At 40.8% G+C, this 16,953-nt stretch overlaps 3 protein-coding genes and 1 long non-coding RNA gene across 5 annotated transcripts; 3 read left to right on the plus strand and 1 right to left on the minus strand.

Annotated features, from left to right (window-relative positions):
* Positions 1–1,263: 1,263 nt before the first annotated feature.
* LOC120425415 (set1/Ash2 histone methyltransferase complex subunit ASH2) lies at positions 1,264–13,459 on the plus strand. Of its 2 annotated transcripts, XM_039589944.2 has the most exons (4): positions 1,264–1,558; positions 1,832–2,313; positions 12,305–12,700; positions 12,762–13,459. In XM_039589944.2, the coding sequence occupies exons 1-4, from the start codon at positions 1,488–1,490 to the stop codon at positions 13,403–13,405; spliced, it is 1,593 nt and encodes a 530-aa protein (XP_039445878.1). In that variant the 5' UTR covers positions 1,264–1,487; the 3' UTR covers positions 13,406–13,459. The 2 variants fall into 2 exon arrangements, with proteins under 2 accessions (XP_039445878.1, XP_039445879.1); XM_039589945.2 differs by lacking the exons at positions 1,264–1,558; positions 1,832–2,313 and adding an exon at positions 6,746–7,259.
* Positions 7,442–8,582, plus strand: LOC120425418 (uncharacterized). The gene is made up of 3 exons (XR_005606517.2): positions 7,442–8,086; positions 8,208–8,473; positions 8,534–8,582. It is a non-coding gene; the product is annotated as an uncharacterized LOC120425418 (long non-coding RNA).
* Positions 13,444–14,256, minus strand: LOC120425416 (bolA-like protein DDB_G0274169). The gene is made up of 3 exons (XM_039589946.1): positions 14,102–14,256; positions 13,697–13,944; positions 13,444–13,639 (listed from the first exon to the last, which is right to left on the minus strand). The coding sequence occupies exons 1-3, from the start codon at positions 14,124–14,126 to the stop codon at positions 13,490–13,492; spliced, it is 423 nt and encodes a 140-aa protein (XP_039445880.1). The 5' UTR covers positions 14,127–14,256; the 3' UTR covers positions 13,444–13,489.
* Positions 14,218–14,888, plus strand: LOC120425417 (transcription elongation factor 1 homolog). The gene is made up of 2 exons (XM_039589947.2): positions 14,218–14,326; positions 14,393–14,888. Exon 2 carries the CDS (start codon positions 14,440–14,442, stop codon positions 14,686–14,688), a length of 249 nt encoding a protein of 82 aa, XP_039445881.1. The 5' UTR covers positions 14,218–14,326; positions 14,393–14,439; the 3' UTR covers positions 14,689–14,888.
* The last annotated feature ends 2,065 nt before the right edge of the window (positions 14,889–16,953 follow it).

Here is a 16,953-nt window from a genome sequence, read left to right on the forward strand (position 1 = left end):
CCATTGAATTAAATTAAGCTTTCATCCTATGGAAAAGAGCATATCCAATATCAACAACTATTAAACTCAATTTAATGTAGATATATAAGTAGTTAAACTTGAGTAGTATCTTGGTTGGTCTTGGGTTATCTGTTTTGAGCGTGTTTGTTTCGGGTTTGACAGCTGCGAGAGCTCGCGAAATTAGTCTTTCGACGGATGCGAAAAGATAAACATGCGTGCGAGAGTGTTCGGAAAAAAACATAGGAAAAACGAAATGTTCGTCGTGTTCCGTCACCACACTCACAACCCCTTTAAAAAAAAAGTTGGAACGGTAATTTCAACTCGCTGGTTCCCGGGCTCAACCAATCCGGACGATTCTTTTTCCAGTGATTTTTAAGGATGTCTAGGTGATCCTAGAATTTTGCAGAACATGATTTATTTAAAAATACCCTGGAGATTTTCCCTTATCTCCTTAAAAATTAGAGCATCAACACGTCCCGTCTTCCAGTAATAAAAGCATTTGTTTTTAATAGCCAAAATTGGTGAAAATATTCCAATACAGTCTAGACTCGATTTTCCGAAGTTCGATTGTCGTTGCTTGTACGCTGTGGTATTTCACAGACAACAGACGTTTTGGTTTGATCCAGCCGGACCCTAAGATGACAGATTTCGTGAGTTGCGCGTATTCACCAACAAATGGCCAGTGGGCCTCGTCGGAGTCCGACCATTGAATACGCAACTCAAAATTTGCACGGGAAACTTTTTTTTCGTGACGGCATTCGCGGCACGCCAACTTCAACTGTTCTAGACTAATATTTGAACGTGGCGTATCTCTAAACAAGTTTTTTTTTTACGAAAATGATTCCAGACTACTCATTTTGTCGTTTTAAACCGAAACAAGGAAAAAACTATATTTATTTAAACAATTCGCCATTTTCAAAAATTTGGCTAGATAATATCGAAGGCCGCCATCTTAGGCCCACTGGGCCCACATAAAGAGGTACGCTCAGTTTGTATGGGAGCTGTCAACATGTTCCCGGGCTGGTTTGATCACCACCTTGTGTAAAATCATGCAACGGTTTTATCGAAAATGGTCATCATCCACATCATCCCCTTGAAAATGGCAAGCCGTTTATGGCGCTGTCGTCGCAGAGGAGATTTGACAACTCTCCCGCAAAAGTCTGCACATTTTCCCCTAAATTCCTCCCTGAACGCACTCTACCTCGCTGTCAGACGAGAAACGTCAAAGGAGGCGCGCAGCATAATCGATAATCGCAACATTTTTATGCTTCTTTATGTTGGCCTCCCAAGGAGCGCGTCCGTCTGTGAGCGTCGCCACCAAAATAAATGTTTTTTTTTGCATCGATTTGTGAGTAAAAGTGAATGAAAGTTTGTCAGTTTGGTCCGGTTGTTGCATGTGTTTGAACATTTTGTGAAGATCCGATTGTGCTACGGTAGAATTTCTAAGTTTTCCTGTATTTACCGTCCAATATTTTTTTACATTCAAAATGGAAGAAGGAGATGTCAAGTCCGGAAAGAATTCACCCAAAACTGAGGAGAAATTTGGCAATTGCTATTGGTAAGTTGGAATTGTTTGATCTCGCAAAAAATATTTCGAAAATAGTTTTCATAAATTTAATATAAAATCAAAATAAAAATGCTAGCCAGTCCAACCTAACCTCGAAAAATTTGTTTACAGTCTCGTAACATAAGGAATCTCTCTTTTCATGTTCTCTCTCAAACCCATCTTTCTTATTTCGATGACGGGTCTCTCTGGTCAATAACCCTCAGCTTCAAACATACAAAAAAATAAAAAAACTGAAATAAATTTCTGTAATTGAATTCTTTCCAGCGGCAAAGACCGCAACCTGAACATTGTGGAGCTACTGTGCGTCACCTGTAACCGCTGGTTCCACGAGTCCTGCATCGGCTTCCAGCTGGGTCGCTTGGTGCCGTTCCTCCAGAACTATGTGTTTGTGTGCAAAAACTGTTCCGTCACGGGGCTGGAAACGTTCCGGAAAACCCAGGCCACGATCCCGCAGATGTGCATCACGGCCATCGCAAATTTGCGCCAGGCGTCGATAAAGGAGGGTAAACCCCGGTTGATGTTCAGCAAGGATCAGGACATTATCCCGTACATGGATCATTACTGGGAATCGATGACGACGATGAGCAGAAGGTCGACGCAGTCGTGGTACGCCACGGTGCAGCGAACGCTCATCAAGGACCTGAACACGCTGTTTACATACGAGGAGAGCGGCGAGCACGGCCAGATGTACGGGCTGGTGCAGGACCTGACCCAGGTCAAGCCGAACTATGAGGATGCGGTGCAAGGTAGGGTTTTGGCAGGGGTAATTACTGAGGAGTTTTGCCTTCCTCACCTTACTGAGGAAAGGCTATAAAATCACTCGAAAAATAAACTTCTTGATTCGACCTCGTAGACCCACCTTCACGTATACCTATCCACTCAGAATCAAATTCTGAACAAATGTCTGTGCGTGTGTATCTCTGTAAGTCCGTGCACCGAAAAATATGCACACGATTATCTCCGGACTGGCTGAACCGATTTGGACCGTTTTGGTCTCATTCGATTCGTCTTGAGGTCCCACAAGACCCTAGTTAATATTATTAAGTTTATAAAAGTACTTCAAAAGTTATGCTAAAAAAACTATTTAAGCTAAAATTCGGAAGATTGTAAATAGGGTTGTTGTTGTTTTTGATTTTATTGGTGTAAAAAGGGTGGTTTTTGTAAGAAAACCCGTCATGCTTAGAGAGCCTGGAGCTTATTAGAGAACGGACATCTCAAACCAAAAGTACCAATCGAAGCACGAGAACTGTCAAACGGAGGTACCAATCGAGGAAAATCCTTTGTCTTATGCTCGATTGGTACCTCCGTTTGACAGTTCTCGTGCTTCGATTGGTACTTTTGGTTTGAGATGTCCGTTCTCTAATAAGCTCCAGGCTCTCTAGTCATGCTATATATTGTTAGAAAGGTATTTAAAAACCCTTTCCAACGCGTTCAAAATATTGAAGATCTGACAACCCCATCAAAAGTTATGAGCACTTAAGTGTTATTTATACACTTTTTTGAGGCCGGATCTCAAATATTTTGATAAAGAAATTGTCCGGATCTATCATGCCACCCATCGTTATTTAGGTAATCAAAAGACCTTTCCAACGAGCCCAAAAGATTGAAGACCTGCCGGTCCCTATCAATAGTTATAAGTACTTTAGTGTTTTTAAAACACTTTTCAAGAGGTCGGATCTATGATATTTTGATAAAAATAAGTTTTATTTTGAGGCTGTGTAGTGTTACATTTTCTTTAGTTAAAAATATTAGAATACACAAAATGGCAATTTTCTTTCGGTATTGTTGATTTTATTGTTTCAGCTAATTGAAAAGCTGTTTTCAATCAAATTTTAATGTTTCGTGTTTATATTGCGAAATAGCACCCCGGGTCTTTTGTGGTCTCTGTTGCAAGTTTCTGCTCATTTGTGGGCGTCCGAAGGTTATGTGTGGTGAGTCACCCAAAACCTCTTTTACGCAAATGGACCGACGTATTACTTCCCTATCCGATAGAAGGCGTGATCTGGCAAATCTCGTCTCGAAAAATGCCACCGGGTCCGTCTGGGATTGAACCCAAGCCTTACTGGGGTGAGAGGCTACCACGCCAACCACTACACCACCGGACCCGGCCGGAACGCAGAGGCATGCATTTATAATTGATATCAGCTGTGTGCACTTAAATTTCCATTGATTTTTTGAAGTTGTTTGAAAAAAATAAATATTTTTGCTCCTGGTTTTTCGACCCAATTTTTTAATAATGGGGACGGGGACGGTTGGTCGAAAAAATCTTTGTAAAATATTTGCAACAGCCTTGATCCTCAGATTTCAACATTTTGTCTGCCTGAATCAGATGGTAGTCAATCAGATTCGTTCAGTTCATTGAAAAGGTCGTTATGACTTTGAAATTAATATAGAATACATACATTTTTGCAATTATTACGGTTTTCTAATTAAGTCAAATTTGAACGTTTTATAAATATTTCCAAAAATGTTTGATGCAAGTTTTTACGATATTTACTAGTTTCACTCATATCATATGAAACGTGTGAAATTGTGTGATTTTTGAAAATATTTATGTCCTAAAATGGGGATCAAAATATTGATAAATCACTAGTTTTTTTTTTTATAAACAAAACATAAAATTTTTAAAATAAACCATAGTTTTGGAAAAGAGTAAAATCACTTTATAAGTGAATAACGGGCCATTTTACATGATCATTCAAAATGGGTCCGCGGGCAAAAAAATCAACTCGCGGGCCATGTTTGGACCGCGGGCTATACTTTGGTCACCCCCAGGGGCGCCGACTCTGGGGGGGCACGGTACTTTTTGCCCCCCCTAAAATTTGGCTGGGGGGGCAGCCCATACATTGTGCCCCCCCAGAAATTTTGGAAGATATATCAAATATATAAAAAAGGAAATAATTGAAAATAATATCTAAAACTTAAATGGAACATTGTTTGTACATACGGATAGAATTCTTGTAAGTTTTGAAAGAAATCGTTTACAATTTTCTGGATTTAGATACTTTTTTCTAAATCGACAACGTTTTATCTATACACTCAAACCCCGATGGTTTGACATCAACTGTTGTCAAACGAACGGGGTCACTTTTTAGTTTGACACCCCTTTTACACGGAGTTCACACACACTACCAAACGTTTGTTTTGATAGTGTGCGTGAGCGCCGTGTAAAAAGTGACAGTTCGTCACTTTTTAGTTTGACTTTGACCAACCAACGGGGTACAAACTAAAAAAGTGTCAAACGAAAAAGTGACCAACCACCGGGGGTTGAGTGTACCAATGTGCTCTCTAGGAAAATCAGTAAGCTTAGAACAAGAGCACAGAGGCATCGGTGAATGATTTGAGAGATGTCGTCAACATAGATTTTACGGATTTGCTCATAAGATTTCTATCTGTGCATGTTGTTCCAAAAACAAAACCAAGGTACTTTTCCCATAGCACTTCATCTACAATCAAACTTACGCAAACTCTTGCGAAAACAATCATCAAGTTTTCAAACGCAACATTCTAAAATTCTAAGGTTCTATAATTCTTAAATTCTTAAATTCTTAAATTCTTAAATTCTTAAATTCTTAAATTCTTAAATTCTTAAATTCTTAAATTCTTAAATTCTTAAATTATTAAATTCATAAATTCTTAAATTCTTAAATTCTTAAATTCTTAAATTTTTAAAAAAATATTTGTTGTCAAAAGCATTATTTTTAAATTTTCGATTTATTTAAACATTGAATTTTATTGTTATTTCTAAATTACTGATTGTTTAAATTTCTGATTTCCTGCTTTTGATTTCTTAACATTTTCAAGCCATGAGTTTATTTAACCCTAGAATTTTTATACTATTATTTTTTTATGTTGGAATATTGAATTTTGTGTTTTTTTTTCTAAATTGCAGATTTGAAAAATGTATGTTTTTTTAAATGTGTATTTTTTTTCTGAAGATCTAAATTTTGGCTTTTTACTTTTTTTTATTTTTAGAGTATTTGTATTGTTGTATTTCTAAATATCTGATTTTTTTTTTTATTATTGACTGTTACTTCTAGAAAATAAGTGACAATATGCATATGAGAGGGAATTCGCCTTTCAAACATATAAAAAAATCACCCTAATTAACATTCTCAATCACGTTTTAATAAATTATTATTTTCTAAAAAAAAAATATTCCGGATGAAAAAAAATCGTATCACATCGTAATAAAATTATCAAAATTCGTGATATACAAGAAACATTAACATCTAATCGCCACCGAGATCGCCACTCTTACTTATCGATTTCTTATCGAAAACAACCGTGCCCCCCCAACATTTTGGACTAGTCGGCGCCCCTGGTCACCCCTGTTCTAGCAGATGGGGAAGTAAAACGTCGGTCCAGGCCTTGGTTGTTGTTAGGCCGATAAGTCATCCCAGGTGTAAGAGTCGTCCCCCTGGTTTAAGTACAAACAACACATCAAACCAAGCCTGCTCCGGTGGAATCGCTGGTGGCGGTTGGACTTGCAATCCAAAGGTCGTATCGAACCCTGGGGGGAAGGTTCCTTGGAATAGAAAGAGGTTTGGGTGCCCGCCCGTGTGGATCAATCGGACCGCGCACTGGACTCACAATCCAGAGGTCACTGGTTCGAATCCCGCGGCGGGCGCTCTAAAATTCTTTGTGTAAATATGGGTATTTGGCGCCTTCGCTCCGTGCCATACTTTCATACACTTAGGAGCCCAGGGCGGCGAAGTCCTTGTAGATAAAAAAAAGGAAGACACTAGTGGTTGGTACTAGCAATGGTGGCCGACAGCTATAAAGTCAACTTCGTTTTTTTGGGTGCTCTCCACATTCAAGCCTTTGGACTCCTTGGTTCGGGCAAAATCTTGCAATAGAGACCACAAAAGACCTGGGAGCCCTGGGAGTCGTTAATGTGGATGGTTTGATTTTTTTTAACATAACTGGAGTTACTTTAAAACTTTTATTTTTCGCTTTATGAAAGTTTTTGAATTGAAAAAGGAATTCGAAATCACAAAAAAAACCCTAAAAATCATTTAAGAGCACGAGGGCCACCCTACCGTTGAAATCTACGTAAACATTCTCTTTTTTTATGTTGAGTCTCCCTCTCTCGCTCTGTGTACTCAATGATGATGATGATGATTAATGATGACAGCAATGTGCTGCTCTGCTGGTTGATGGTCGGTCGTGTGTATTTTTTTTAGTTGACGACGAAGCAAAGTGCAAACTTTACAGAGAGAAGCAGCGGCCTTAGAATAATCTCGTTTTTTCTTTCATTTTGAGTCAATTAACGATACTTTTTTAACTTTGAGTTCTTGACAAAGTTTATTCCGCCTGTTTTACAACAGAGTTGTAACGATTTAATCAGGCAATTTTCGGCACAATTCGCTTTAGTTCGCGTGTGTTTTTTTTTTCTCTTGATTTATTTCAATCAAATTTCTCAAGGACAAACGGTGTGAAATTGCGTGTTCTAAATTACGCTGGAAGTGCATCGAAGTAGGCCCTTCTTTTCTGTTGGCTTCCCATGGGTTAAACTTGTCGCTTTTGCAAGCTAACCTACTTGGATTTGTTGGCCTACTACTCGTGTTTCGAGATAAGGATTATCTTGTGCTGATATTTCGGGCCCAGACCGGAAGTTACAGCCAGCTTGTTTGTTCTGGCTTGAGACCGTGCGTGCACTGGAACAGGCAGAACATGGAAGAGAGCACCAGTAGGTGGAACAATTTGATTTGTTTAGATGTAAGATAGCAGCAGGGCAATGAGTGCTGGTGGAATGATACAAGTAGAAAGCATAAAATAAATGCTCAAATGAGCATGTTAGATGATGCGATTATGTTGCTTACGTCAGCAGTTTGTTTATGGAGTAATTCTAGAGTAAATTTTCAAAAGGTCCTATGCGACAAAAGTAAACAAACTGAGTTATTTATTGCATTACATTCTGCAAGCTGGAAACTACACTCACCGCTGACCCAATTTCTTCAAAGCCTTTTATTTTTAAAGTTATTGATAAAATACAAAACAACCTAAAAGCATTCTTAATAAATTCTACACCAAATAAATATAGGTCGTTTTACCACACGGAAGTCCTATGTGCAATCGAGTGAAACGTGCACATAGAACCGTATCAAATCAACCTATGGACCATTAATATATTTTTTTAAAGCTGATGCACATACGCTCATATCAAAATGACCTATGTACATGTTTATTGAGTTTATTTGAAAATATGTATGAGTCGTTTTTTAATGAAATTCTAAAACATAAATATTTTACAATCTTCATGTTTGTACAATCCACGCACAACGTGTAGTCATCAGCTGGGAGAGAGCATGAAATGTTTCAATGCTGTCAAAGCAAAAGAGAGAAGTTCAATTCAACCTATCTGCACTCTCTCGAATTTGACAGATACGCCACCCAAAAACTTGGGAGCATAACACCAACAAGGCAGCATAAAAAATCATAACATTTGTGCATATAGGTCGTTTTGTACGGTTTAGTTTTTCTGTTGTATTTAAAGGCGATTTTTCATTGATGGAGGTAAGTCTTCATAAAATAGATAAGCCAGGTTTTTTTGATGGAGTGGAGTGATTTGGAGAGAGTTTTAACAGGTTTTAAAGTGAGAGTGATCATTATTTTTTGTTTGTTCAATTTTTCCCAGAAGTGTCGAGGTGTGCTCCACCGGTGGTTTTTAAAACGCCTCATTATGTCCGGCACGGAACCGTAGCCTAGAACAAGATACTTATCCGGAAGTTGCCGTCTCCAGCTGTTGGTCGCGGGTGCTGTACAGGTGCGAAATTTCACTGCACTCAGCAGTGTTGCTGGCGGAGTTTAGTGACATCATTCATCAGTTTGGACTACGTGTGTTTTGCGTCCGCTGTCAGACCGACTTTCTTTCTCGATGTTACGCTGATCGCACCGCTAGTGGTAAGTTCCTCGGTATTTTCCTACTGTAAACAATAGCTAAACTCACACCTCCAAAAACAGCACATTCCGAACGAAATTTCCGCCTTGCACGGTGGCCGATTCGGATCAACTCGAGTGGAATGCTGGAATGAGTGGAATGAAGTGTTGGAAGCGGGCAATCGTCTACGTTCCAAGGAATCCCTAAAACTGCCGGCGGTGCCAGAATCCAAGCTGAAGGCAACGAAGGCTAAGTTGTTGGCCCACCCGGAAAATCTGCGCCGCCAGCTGCAGGCCGTCAAGCTACTCCGCGTTAGGTAGAACCTGCTGCGCGCGGCCAAGTACTCCAAGAAGTATGCCCGCATGGAGCATGAGGTGGTGGACAAGGCGCGCAAGGTTAAGAAGGCCGGAAACATCTACATTCCGGGCGAGCCGAAGGTTGCCTTCGTCATGCGTATCTGTGGTATCATTATCAAGCTGAACAAAGTCACCAAGAACTTGCTGCGTATCACCGCCCCGACATCACCTAGGGCTACGCCTTGCTTAAGTTCGTCAAGCACCGACACAACCGAATCCCGACTACGGACTTCTTCGTGATCGAGCGGAAGCTGCGTGCCGCGTACAAGCCTCAACACATCGACCGGTGACTGGCGCAAGTACAACCACTACGTCGAAGGCGGAGACTAACCACAAGGAAAAGATCAATGAGCTGATCAAGCGTATGGTTTAAGTGATAAATAGCGCGTTGAGGGAGAGTGTTGAATAAAACAAAGCCATGAATATAAATAAATTAAGTTTGAGAAAATCCTGTATGTTTAGTACTTCATTTATGCAGCAATCGCGTGACACACATGCGCGGTCATGTCCGTCGTCTAGCTGTTGCCACGCGTGTTTCAAGCGCTGGTGTTCCATCTTCCAGGGGGACGCCAACTGGACCAGCTGAGTAACCACCTGAAAACGCTCCTTCTAAATTCTAACTTTTGCGTCAACGAACCGCTGGATGGCAATACTCACCGGAGACGGCACAACTAGGAGCGCGATGGTAAACAAAGGGGAGACGGTCAAATTGACCGGTACCTGAAAACTGACGAAGGTAATAAGCTAGAAAGCAGGGTTCAGATCCTCTCAACACGCAGTTTTCAACCACCCAGAAATTGTTGTCCGTCAGCGCAGGTTCGCAGGTTGGAAGGATGAAATTCAATGATTCAATTTGAACAAAATAGCGGTTCCGGAATGACAAGAGTCGACGATGAATGCTGGTGCTTACTCCGTGGACAAATAACATAAATGTAATACTGTCAAAAATGCGATAATAATGCAAAATCTAATATAGTTTCAAGAAACCGCCAAAAACTTTAATGAGGTATCCGAAATAGAAATTTATGCAAAAAGTTGCAAAAAAAAGTTTTTTTTTTCAGAGCGAGTCGTACATTTACCCAACGAGGTTCACCGAGTTGGATAAATGTACGACTCGTTCTGAAAAAATCAAGTTTTGCAATGTGTTCCATTTTTTTCAATTCCAAAAAACACCCTTTGAATGGAATTATAAGTGAAATGTTCATGTAGTTTTTCAATAAAAAAAAAATAACAGTATTACTTTTAGAAATAAGTGCTGAAAAGTTCACTAGAACTTTTCAGCATTTATTTTGAAAAGTGTTACTATTTGATTCTGTTTCTTTTGGTACAGAAATGTAGGCATAATGACAGGCAAAGTAAGAAGTTTCGCGACGGAATTGCAAAAAGACAATTTCAAAAAAACGCTGAATAGGGAACACCAAATAAAATTAAAATGCAGAGCAGTTCATAAAATTTATGTTCTTGTATGTTTTTATTCTTGGTAATAAAACAAATAAAAAAAGTATGTTAAATGAAAAAATAATGCTACTTCTATTAATTTTATTTATACAATAATTGCATCAAAGTACTTTTTGAGACCCCAAATCCCCTACAGGAACTGGGGATGGTCTCGAACATAAAGATGAGAGTTTTTTGTTGGCAAGACTTGTAAACGGAACCATTCCGGCCATGCCGGACAACATCACGAAACGTGCACTCTTTTTCCGCCGTATAGACCCTACAACGTCGTCAATCGAATATCAAATATTGGTCAAAAAATTTAACATTTAATGTAATCTTTGGCGCACTGCACGCGTACGCTAGCGGTTAACAGTTTCTAACACAAAGGTGCTCAGCCCCAAAAGTCTGGACACGATCAAAACTTAAATCCGATGTTGATCCGTAACAGGTTACCAGTGTGGGAAACTAGATACAGCACCGTCTTCAACAGGACGCCGTTCAGGTTTAAGCATGTCGCGGTGGAGACGATTCCCTCCTCGATGCTTTTGGCAGTTCTCATCTCGGAATGCAGAATGATTCGGCAGCCAATCAATGGAAACGCCTGCATGGACCGAACAATCGACCGGATCGAGCAAAATGATACGGACTTGCCAGACCGACGACCTTGACCCTGTTCACCGGCTTGGAATGGCCATGGAATGGTGTACTCGGTCATGACCATTCTGGAAAGAGATTTTTTGAATTAAAAGATTGTTTTGGTAATTTTCAAAATGATTCCACAAACCAGACTTGAAGCAGTTAGTAGATAGCTTTTCCAAGTCCATGTTAAAGATCAGTTTCCCACTGAACAGCAAAATCATGACCTGTGGCTGTTGCCGGCACTTGTTGATGGTCATCTTGTTCGAGGCTTTCCGCTCGTCCGGGTAATTTTTTGCCAAGTCGTAATCGTCTCCCTGCTTGGAAAATTTAAATCGACGTGATGCATTGCGTGGCCGCGAACCCGCCCAAAATCATCCTTATCGTTGCGTCATGGAATTGTAAACTGTTGACCGAGATTTGGACACGCTTAGTAGTTTTCCGACGAGATCTGTAATAAAAATTAAGCAGGAAAAAACGAACAAATAATGAGCTGTCACCGTACCGTAAACACGAAAAAAAACTTACCTTAACACAAGTTATTCAGCTTAACAACATTAAAACACTTAAAAACGGCAAAAAGCAAAAAAAAAAACAACCACAATTTTCAAAACACGAAAAGTCCTATGCGTACTCTGCAAAAAATTGTTTACATTGCCGGATAGGTTGATTTGCCAGGAACCTATCTGACAGTTGTGGACGAGAGCGCTGATTGGTTGTTTCGTTCTTCTAACGGTTTCTCTCTTTCGCGCTGGATGCATTGAAACATTTCATGCTATCAATCAGCTGTTACCTACACGTTGCGCCAGGATTGTGTGATCATAGTTATTATAAAAAAGTTGTTATTTTTAAATCAGGATTTAAAGTTAATCTGAAAAAGTCCTATGAACAATGCTACACGAGTTTGGTCCAATGTGTTATGTCTTATGTGCAAAATTTGTCCTATGAAACGTGTCCTATGTGCACTAACAGGTCGTATGAAACAAATTGCTTCAGAAATCATTTTAAACAAGACTTTTGATTATTTCCGTGAAACACACATAAAAAGCATCATTTTAGGTTCATTTGGGCGTTTTTAGAATTGATAAATACCCAACCGTGTTTAAATAGGATTTAAAAATGTTCCACAAAACTTCCACATGAAATTTCTCAGAATGAGGATTTTGCACATAGGACCTTTTGAAAATTTACTCTAGATTTTAGGTTCATTTGGGCGTTTTTAGAATTGATAAATACCCAACCGTGTTTAAATAGGATTTAAAAATGTTCCACAAAACTTCGACATGAAATTTCTCAGAATGAGGATTTTGCACATAGGACCTTTTGAAAATTTACTCTAGAATTAATTAAGTTAAGATTAAATTAAGACTTTTTTTTGATTATTGTTGAATATAACAATGTAAATTCTAAATTCTTCCACAGGCAACCAGAACCTGGCCAAGGGCGGTGGCCGTCAGCAGAAGCGCAAGCTCCCGAACAGCGAGCAGGGTGGCGTACTGGGCAAGAAAAGTCGCGTCGGAGCGGATGTGGGCGCCCTCGTGAAGCTGCCCGCCCACGGCTACCCGCTGGAGCATCCGTTTAACAAGGACGGCTACCGGTACATCCTGGCCGAACCGGATCCGCACGCCCCCTTCCGGCAGGAGTTTGACGAAAGTGCCGACTGGGCGGGGAAGCCCATTCCGGGCTGGCTGTACCGGGTGCTGTCGCCGAACAACGTGCTGGTGGCGCTGCACGATCGCGCCCCCCAGCTGAAGGTTTCGGAGGACCGGTTGGCCGTGACGGGGGAAAAGGGGTACTGCATGGCGCGGGCGACGCACTGTAAGTTGTGGGTTTGGACTTGTTTCGGAAGATTTGTAGCAACAAATAAATTCACTTTTAGATGTGACCCGCGGCTGCTGGTACTGGGAGGCGACTATCGTGGACTTGCCGGAAGGATCGGCCTGCCGGCTCGGTTGGGGACAAGAGTACGCCAACTTGCAAGCCCCGCTGGGCTACGACAAGTTTGGCTACTCGTGGCGATCGCGCAAGGGAACTCGCTTCCACGAATCTCACGGCAAGCACTACAGCGATGGGTACGGAGTCGGCGACACCGTCGGGTTCATGATCGCTCTGCCCGAGGCGAACCCGGCCGGGCACATTCCGAGCACGTTCAAGGATCGTCCGTTGGTCAAGTTCAAGAGCCACCTGTACTACGAGGAGAAGGATAAGGTCACCGAGACGCTCAAATCGCTGAAGGTACTGCCGGGAAGTAAGATTTTCTTCTTCAAGAACGGTGTCTGCCAGGGCGAAGCGTTCACGGACGTGTACGGTGGTGCGTACTATCCGGCCATCTCGATCCATAAGGGCGCCACCGTCAGCATCAACTTTGGGCCGCACTTCAAGCACCCGGAGGTCGAGGAGCAGTTCAAGTCCAAGGCGATGAGCGAACGCGTCGAGGAGATGATTTGCGAGCAAACGATGGCCGATATGATGTACTTTACGGAGAACGACGGCAAGCTCCGGTTGGACAGTTACAGTATTTAGTTTCCACGCGTGACTCGACTTGTAAATAAAACGAACTATTTGAACCACTAACAATTTACTTCAAATCAATTTCTGTTTCGAAACTTATTTGCCAAATCCTCCGCGACAGTTTGGACTCGGTTCCAGCTTGTAATTTGGATCCCATTGGGTGGGTGTCTTTGCTTCGATCGACAGGGCGTGCACGAAATCTCCGGCCAGTTTTTGCTTGACGATCTCGTTCACTAGCCGGTGTCGCTAGAATCAAAATTCCTCATAAGTACTCTGTTTCATTATGTAGAAACTAGTTGTTACCTTTATCAAGGGCAGCCCATCAAACTGTTCGGACACGACCAGAACCTTGAAATGGGTTTCGGCGCCCTTGGGAACATTGTGCATGTAAGATTCGTTCACCACTTCCAGGTGAATCGGGTTGAGCTGACCGGCAAGACCCTCGCGGATGGCGGCTTCAATGGGTTTCTCCGCTGAGGTGGCCATGGTTCTTACGTTGGTGCTACCGTGTGTTGAGGCTCGTAACCATGCGTTGCTCGAGGGAATCGCAGCTAAAATTCAATCATTTTTGTTCAGGTTTGAATTAGTTTTCAATTTTGTTTCTGGTTTATCCTATCAATAAAATACGCTCGTCTCAAAGGTTAAGCCGTGCATTTCCAAGTACAAACAGTTGTAATGTGGTATATAACAAACTATAACACTACAAACCTCTTAAATTTAAAACAGCTTTCATAATCTGCAGTAGTTTTGAAATCAACTTTATAAGAAACCTCTTCAAAACAAACAACTTATCGTTTGATTGACAGCAAAACTGATCGATTGCCCAAACTGCGGAAAACCTACCGTCATCTGCATCAACTATGGTTCCTCCTGTCAAAATTTCCGACTGACATTTTGCAAAGTCCAAAGCCAAACAAGCGTCGCAAAGTCGCGGTAGGTAGCCGTAAACAAAATCGCCTTTTCACGAGAATTTTCTGTTATTTAACCCAAATACCACAGATTTTAGCACCCAAAAAACCCTCCCCTCGCAACCATCACAGTCCGCCATGGGACGCAGGAAGTCGAAGAGAAAGCCCCCGCCGAAGCGCAAGAACATCGAACCGCTCGACCAGCAGTTCAACTGCCCGTTCTGCAACCACGAAAAGTCGTGCGAGGTTAAGATGGACAAGAGTCGAAACTCGGCCCGGATCACCTGCCGGGTGTGCATGGAGGACTACCAGACGACGATCAACTTTCTGTCAGAGCCGGTGGACGTGTACAACGACTGGGTGGACGCGTGCGAGACCGCCAACTAGTCGGCCGACCGACTCGGAGGTGAAGGAGGATTTACGAAATCACTAACTTTTAATAATTCAACACTGGATAATATTTATGTCGTGAAGACGAGTAGACTAGCCGCTAGACAACCTCCCGAAACTTGAATGGAGGAAGCATTCTTTAGCATAAGGAACTGTAAAGGTAATTCTGGAATAAAGTCAATGTAAATCTACATCAACATTTCATTTTTCATTTTAAAAGAAGCTTAGCATATCAGATTCTTACTGCATTAAAATTGTTACTGAATCAAATAAGATTTTCTTCCAAATAACATACCTTAATTTTGCATAGAATATTGCACGCTTCAGATGCAAACAACTTGTATGCAAGTTCAATATTTCTCGTACACGTGGTGGCTCCAGGCAAAATAGCTGGCGTATAACATGCGTCTCCATCAAAACATTGAAGCTGATTCACACGTGTCTAATGTTTTCATGGAGACGCATGGTACGCCAGCTATTTTTCCTGGAGCCACCACGAGCACGAGAAATGTTGAAGACTGTGAAGGTACGTACCGCTTTCTCCGGTTCTCCGGAACAGTTATGATTTCCATCATCAATATGGAATATGCAACCGATACTAAATTATATCACGATTAGTACAATTGGGTGGTCTAAATCCGGGTACCTCCCGCTGCGACCACCTCAAACTAAAGATTGACCTAGACAAAACTAGATTCCAATTTTGAGTTCTTCCGACCACGGGAACCCCCCTCCCTCTAAGTGCTTGAATTTTGGTAAGGAGAAAATCAACTGTTTTAGATTTCATTCTGTCGTGAGCACCTGATAAAATTTAAAAAAATCTTGCCAATGCTCCGATGTAGGATCTTCATTTAATTATTGTTAGGTAACCCCTTAAGAGCTGGTACCTCAGGGCCAGTACGCTCCTCAAAAGAAAGGCGGTCAAGAAACAGCTTTAGGAACGACAGAACAAAAGAAGGGCGGGAAAAAGAAAAATCTCTTGAGGAAAATTGTTCCAAATTTAATTAAGGTGGTAGATGGTGTCCTTCACTTTGGGAGTAATGACTGTCAATGATGGTTCTGAATTCAGGGTCCAGAAATAGTAAATTGAAATGAAAAAATAATCACTATATGTAAAATTCTTCTACAAACAACACAAAGAAAACCTTTTTTTGATTGAAACATTCTGAATCAAGATTGTTTTTTTTTTTCTAAAACAAACATGGCCGCCAAATGGCCGATTGGGGATGATGCCTTCCAGAGCCTGAAGATTCTACATTCGAGAAATGGTAAGTATCCGACAAACATTGCGCCTTCTACAGGCCAAAAACTTCATCTGCATTAAATTGACGATTTTTCACATGCAAACAAGGTTCAAATTCAGCCGAGAGATGAATATCGATATACCCTCAGCAAAACAGGATTTGTGGAAATGCCTAGTAGAACTCTGACCTTCAAAATTCAATATGCCGTGAGCTAAAAGTAAAACATTGAGATAAAAAGTGGTTCTTTTGTAAAATTCCCATAGGACCACGATATGGTGAGGTCAAAACTCATGTTAGAATATGCGCTCTAAGTGAAAATTAAGCAACACGTTTCACTTGCGCAACACTCACTGAAAACTAGACTGCGTAAATCGATTCTACATCCATTTTTCTTTAACGCTATAACGCCCAGAGATGTTTGCTTAGCGTAAAAATAGAAGTAGATGGTTCAATTTTGGTACAATAAATAAGTCAATACTTTACATTATTCCCACAAAAAACAAATCTGGGCAAAACATGATTTCAAATTGATTTCAAATGATTTTTTGTAATTTTTGTTTAATTCAATTATTTTTACGGGCTTTCGAAAACAGGTCTTATTTACTTATAGAAAAAATGCCCATTTTTGATTACATTTCGCCTGAAACTTTGTTTGTGCTCAACCAATTTGATGAAATTTGGGGAGATAAATATTACTATATATCCTACATTGACACCTGCAACTTAAAGCACCACGAAAAGTTGTCCAAGTTCCGAGAAATTGAGTTCAAAGTTTTGGTGCTTTGGAGTAACCATGGGCGGCAGAGGGTTAAAATGAGTGCTGATCAACCCGCATAGTCATGAACTATATAACTACTTTATGACAAATAGTTACTCAACTATTTATCAAATGGTCTCTACTATTCATTAAATTGTAACCCAACTATATATGTACGATATATCAAACCATTAATTCCATTCCCAAAATAGTTTTGGTCGATTTTACTATATGAGAAATTAGTTGTTAGGCAGAAAACTA

This window comes from Culex pipiens, chromosome 1 (genome assembly GCF_016801865.2).
Source record: "Culex pipiens pallens isolate TS chromosome 1, TS_CPP_V2, whole genome shotgun sequence".
Classification (NCBI taxonomy): domain Eukaryota; kingdom Metazoa; phylum Arthropoda; class Insecta; order Diptera; family Culicidae; genus Culex; species Culex pipiens.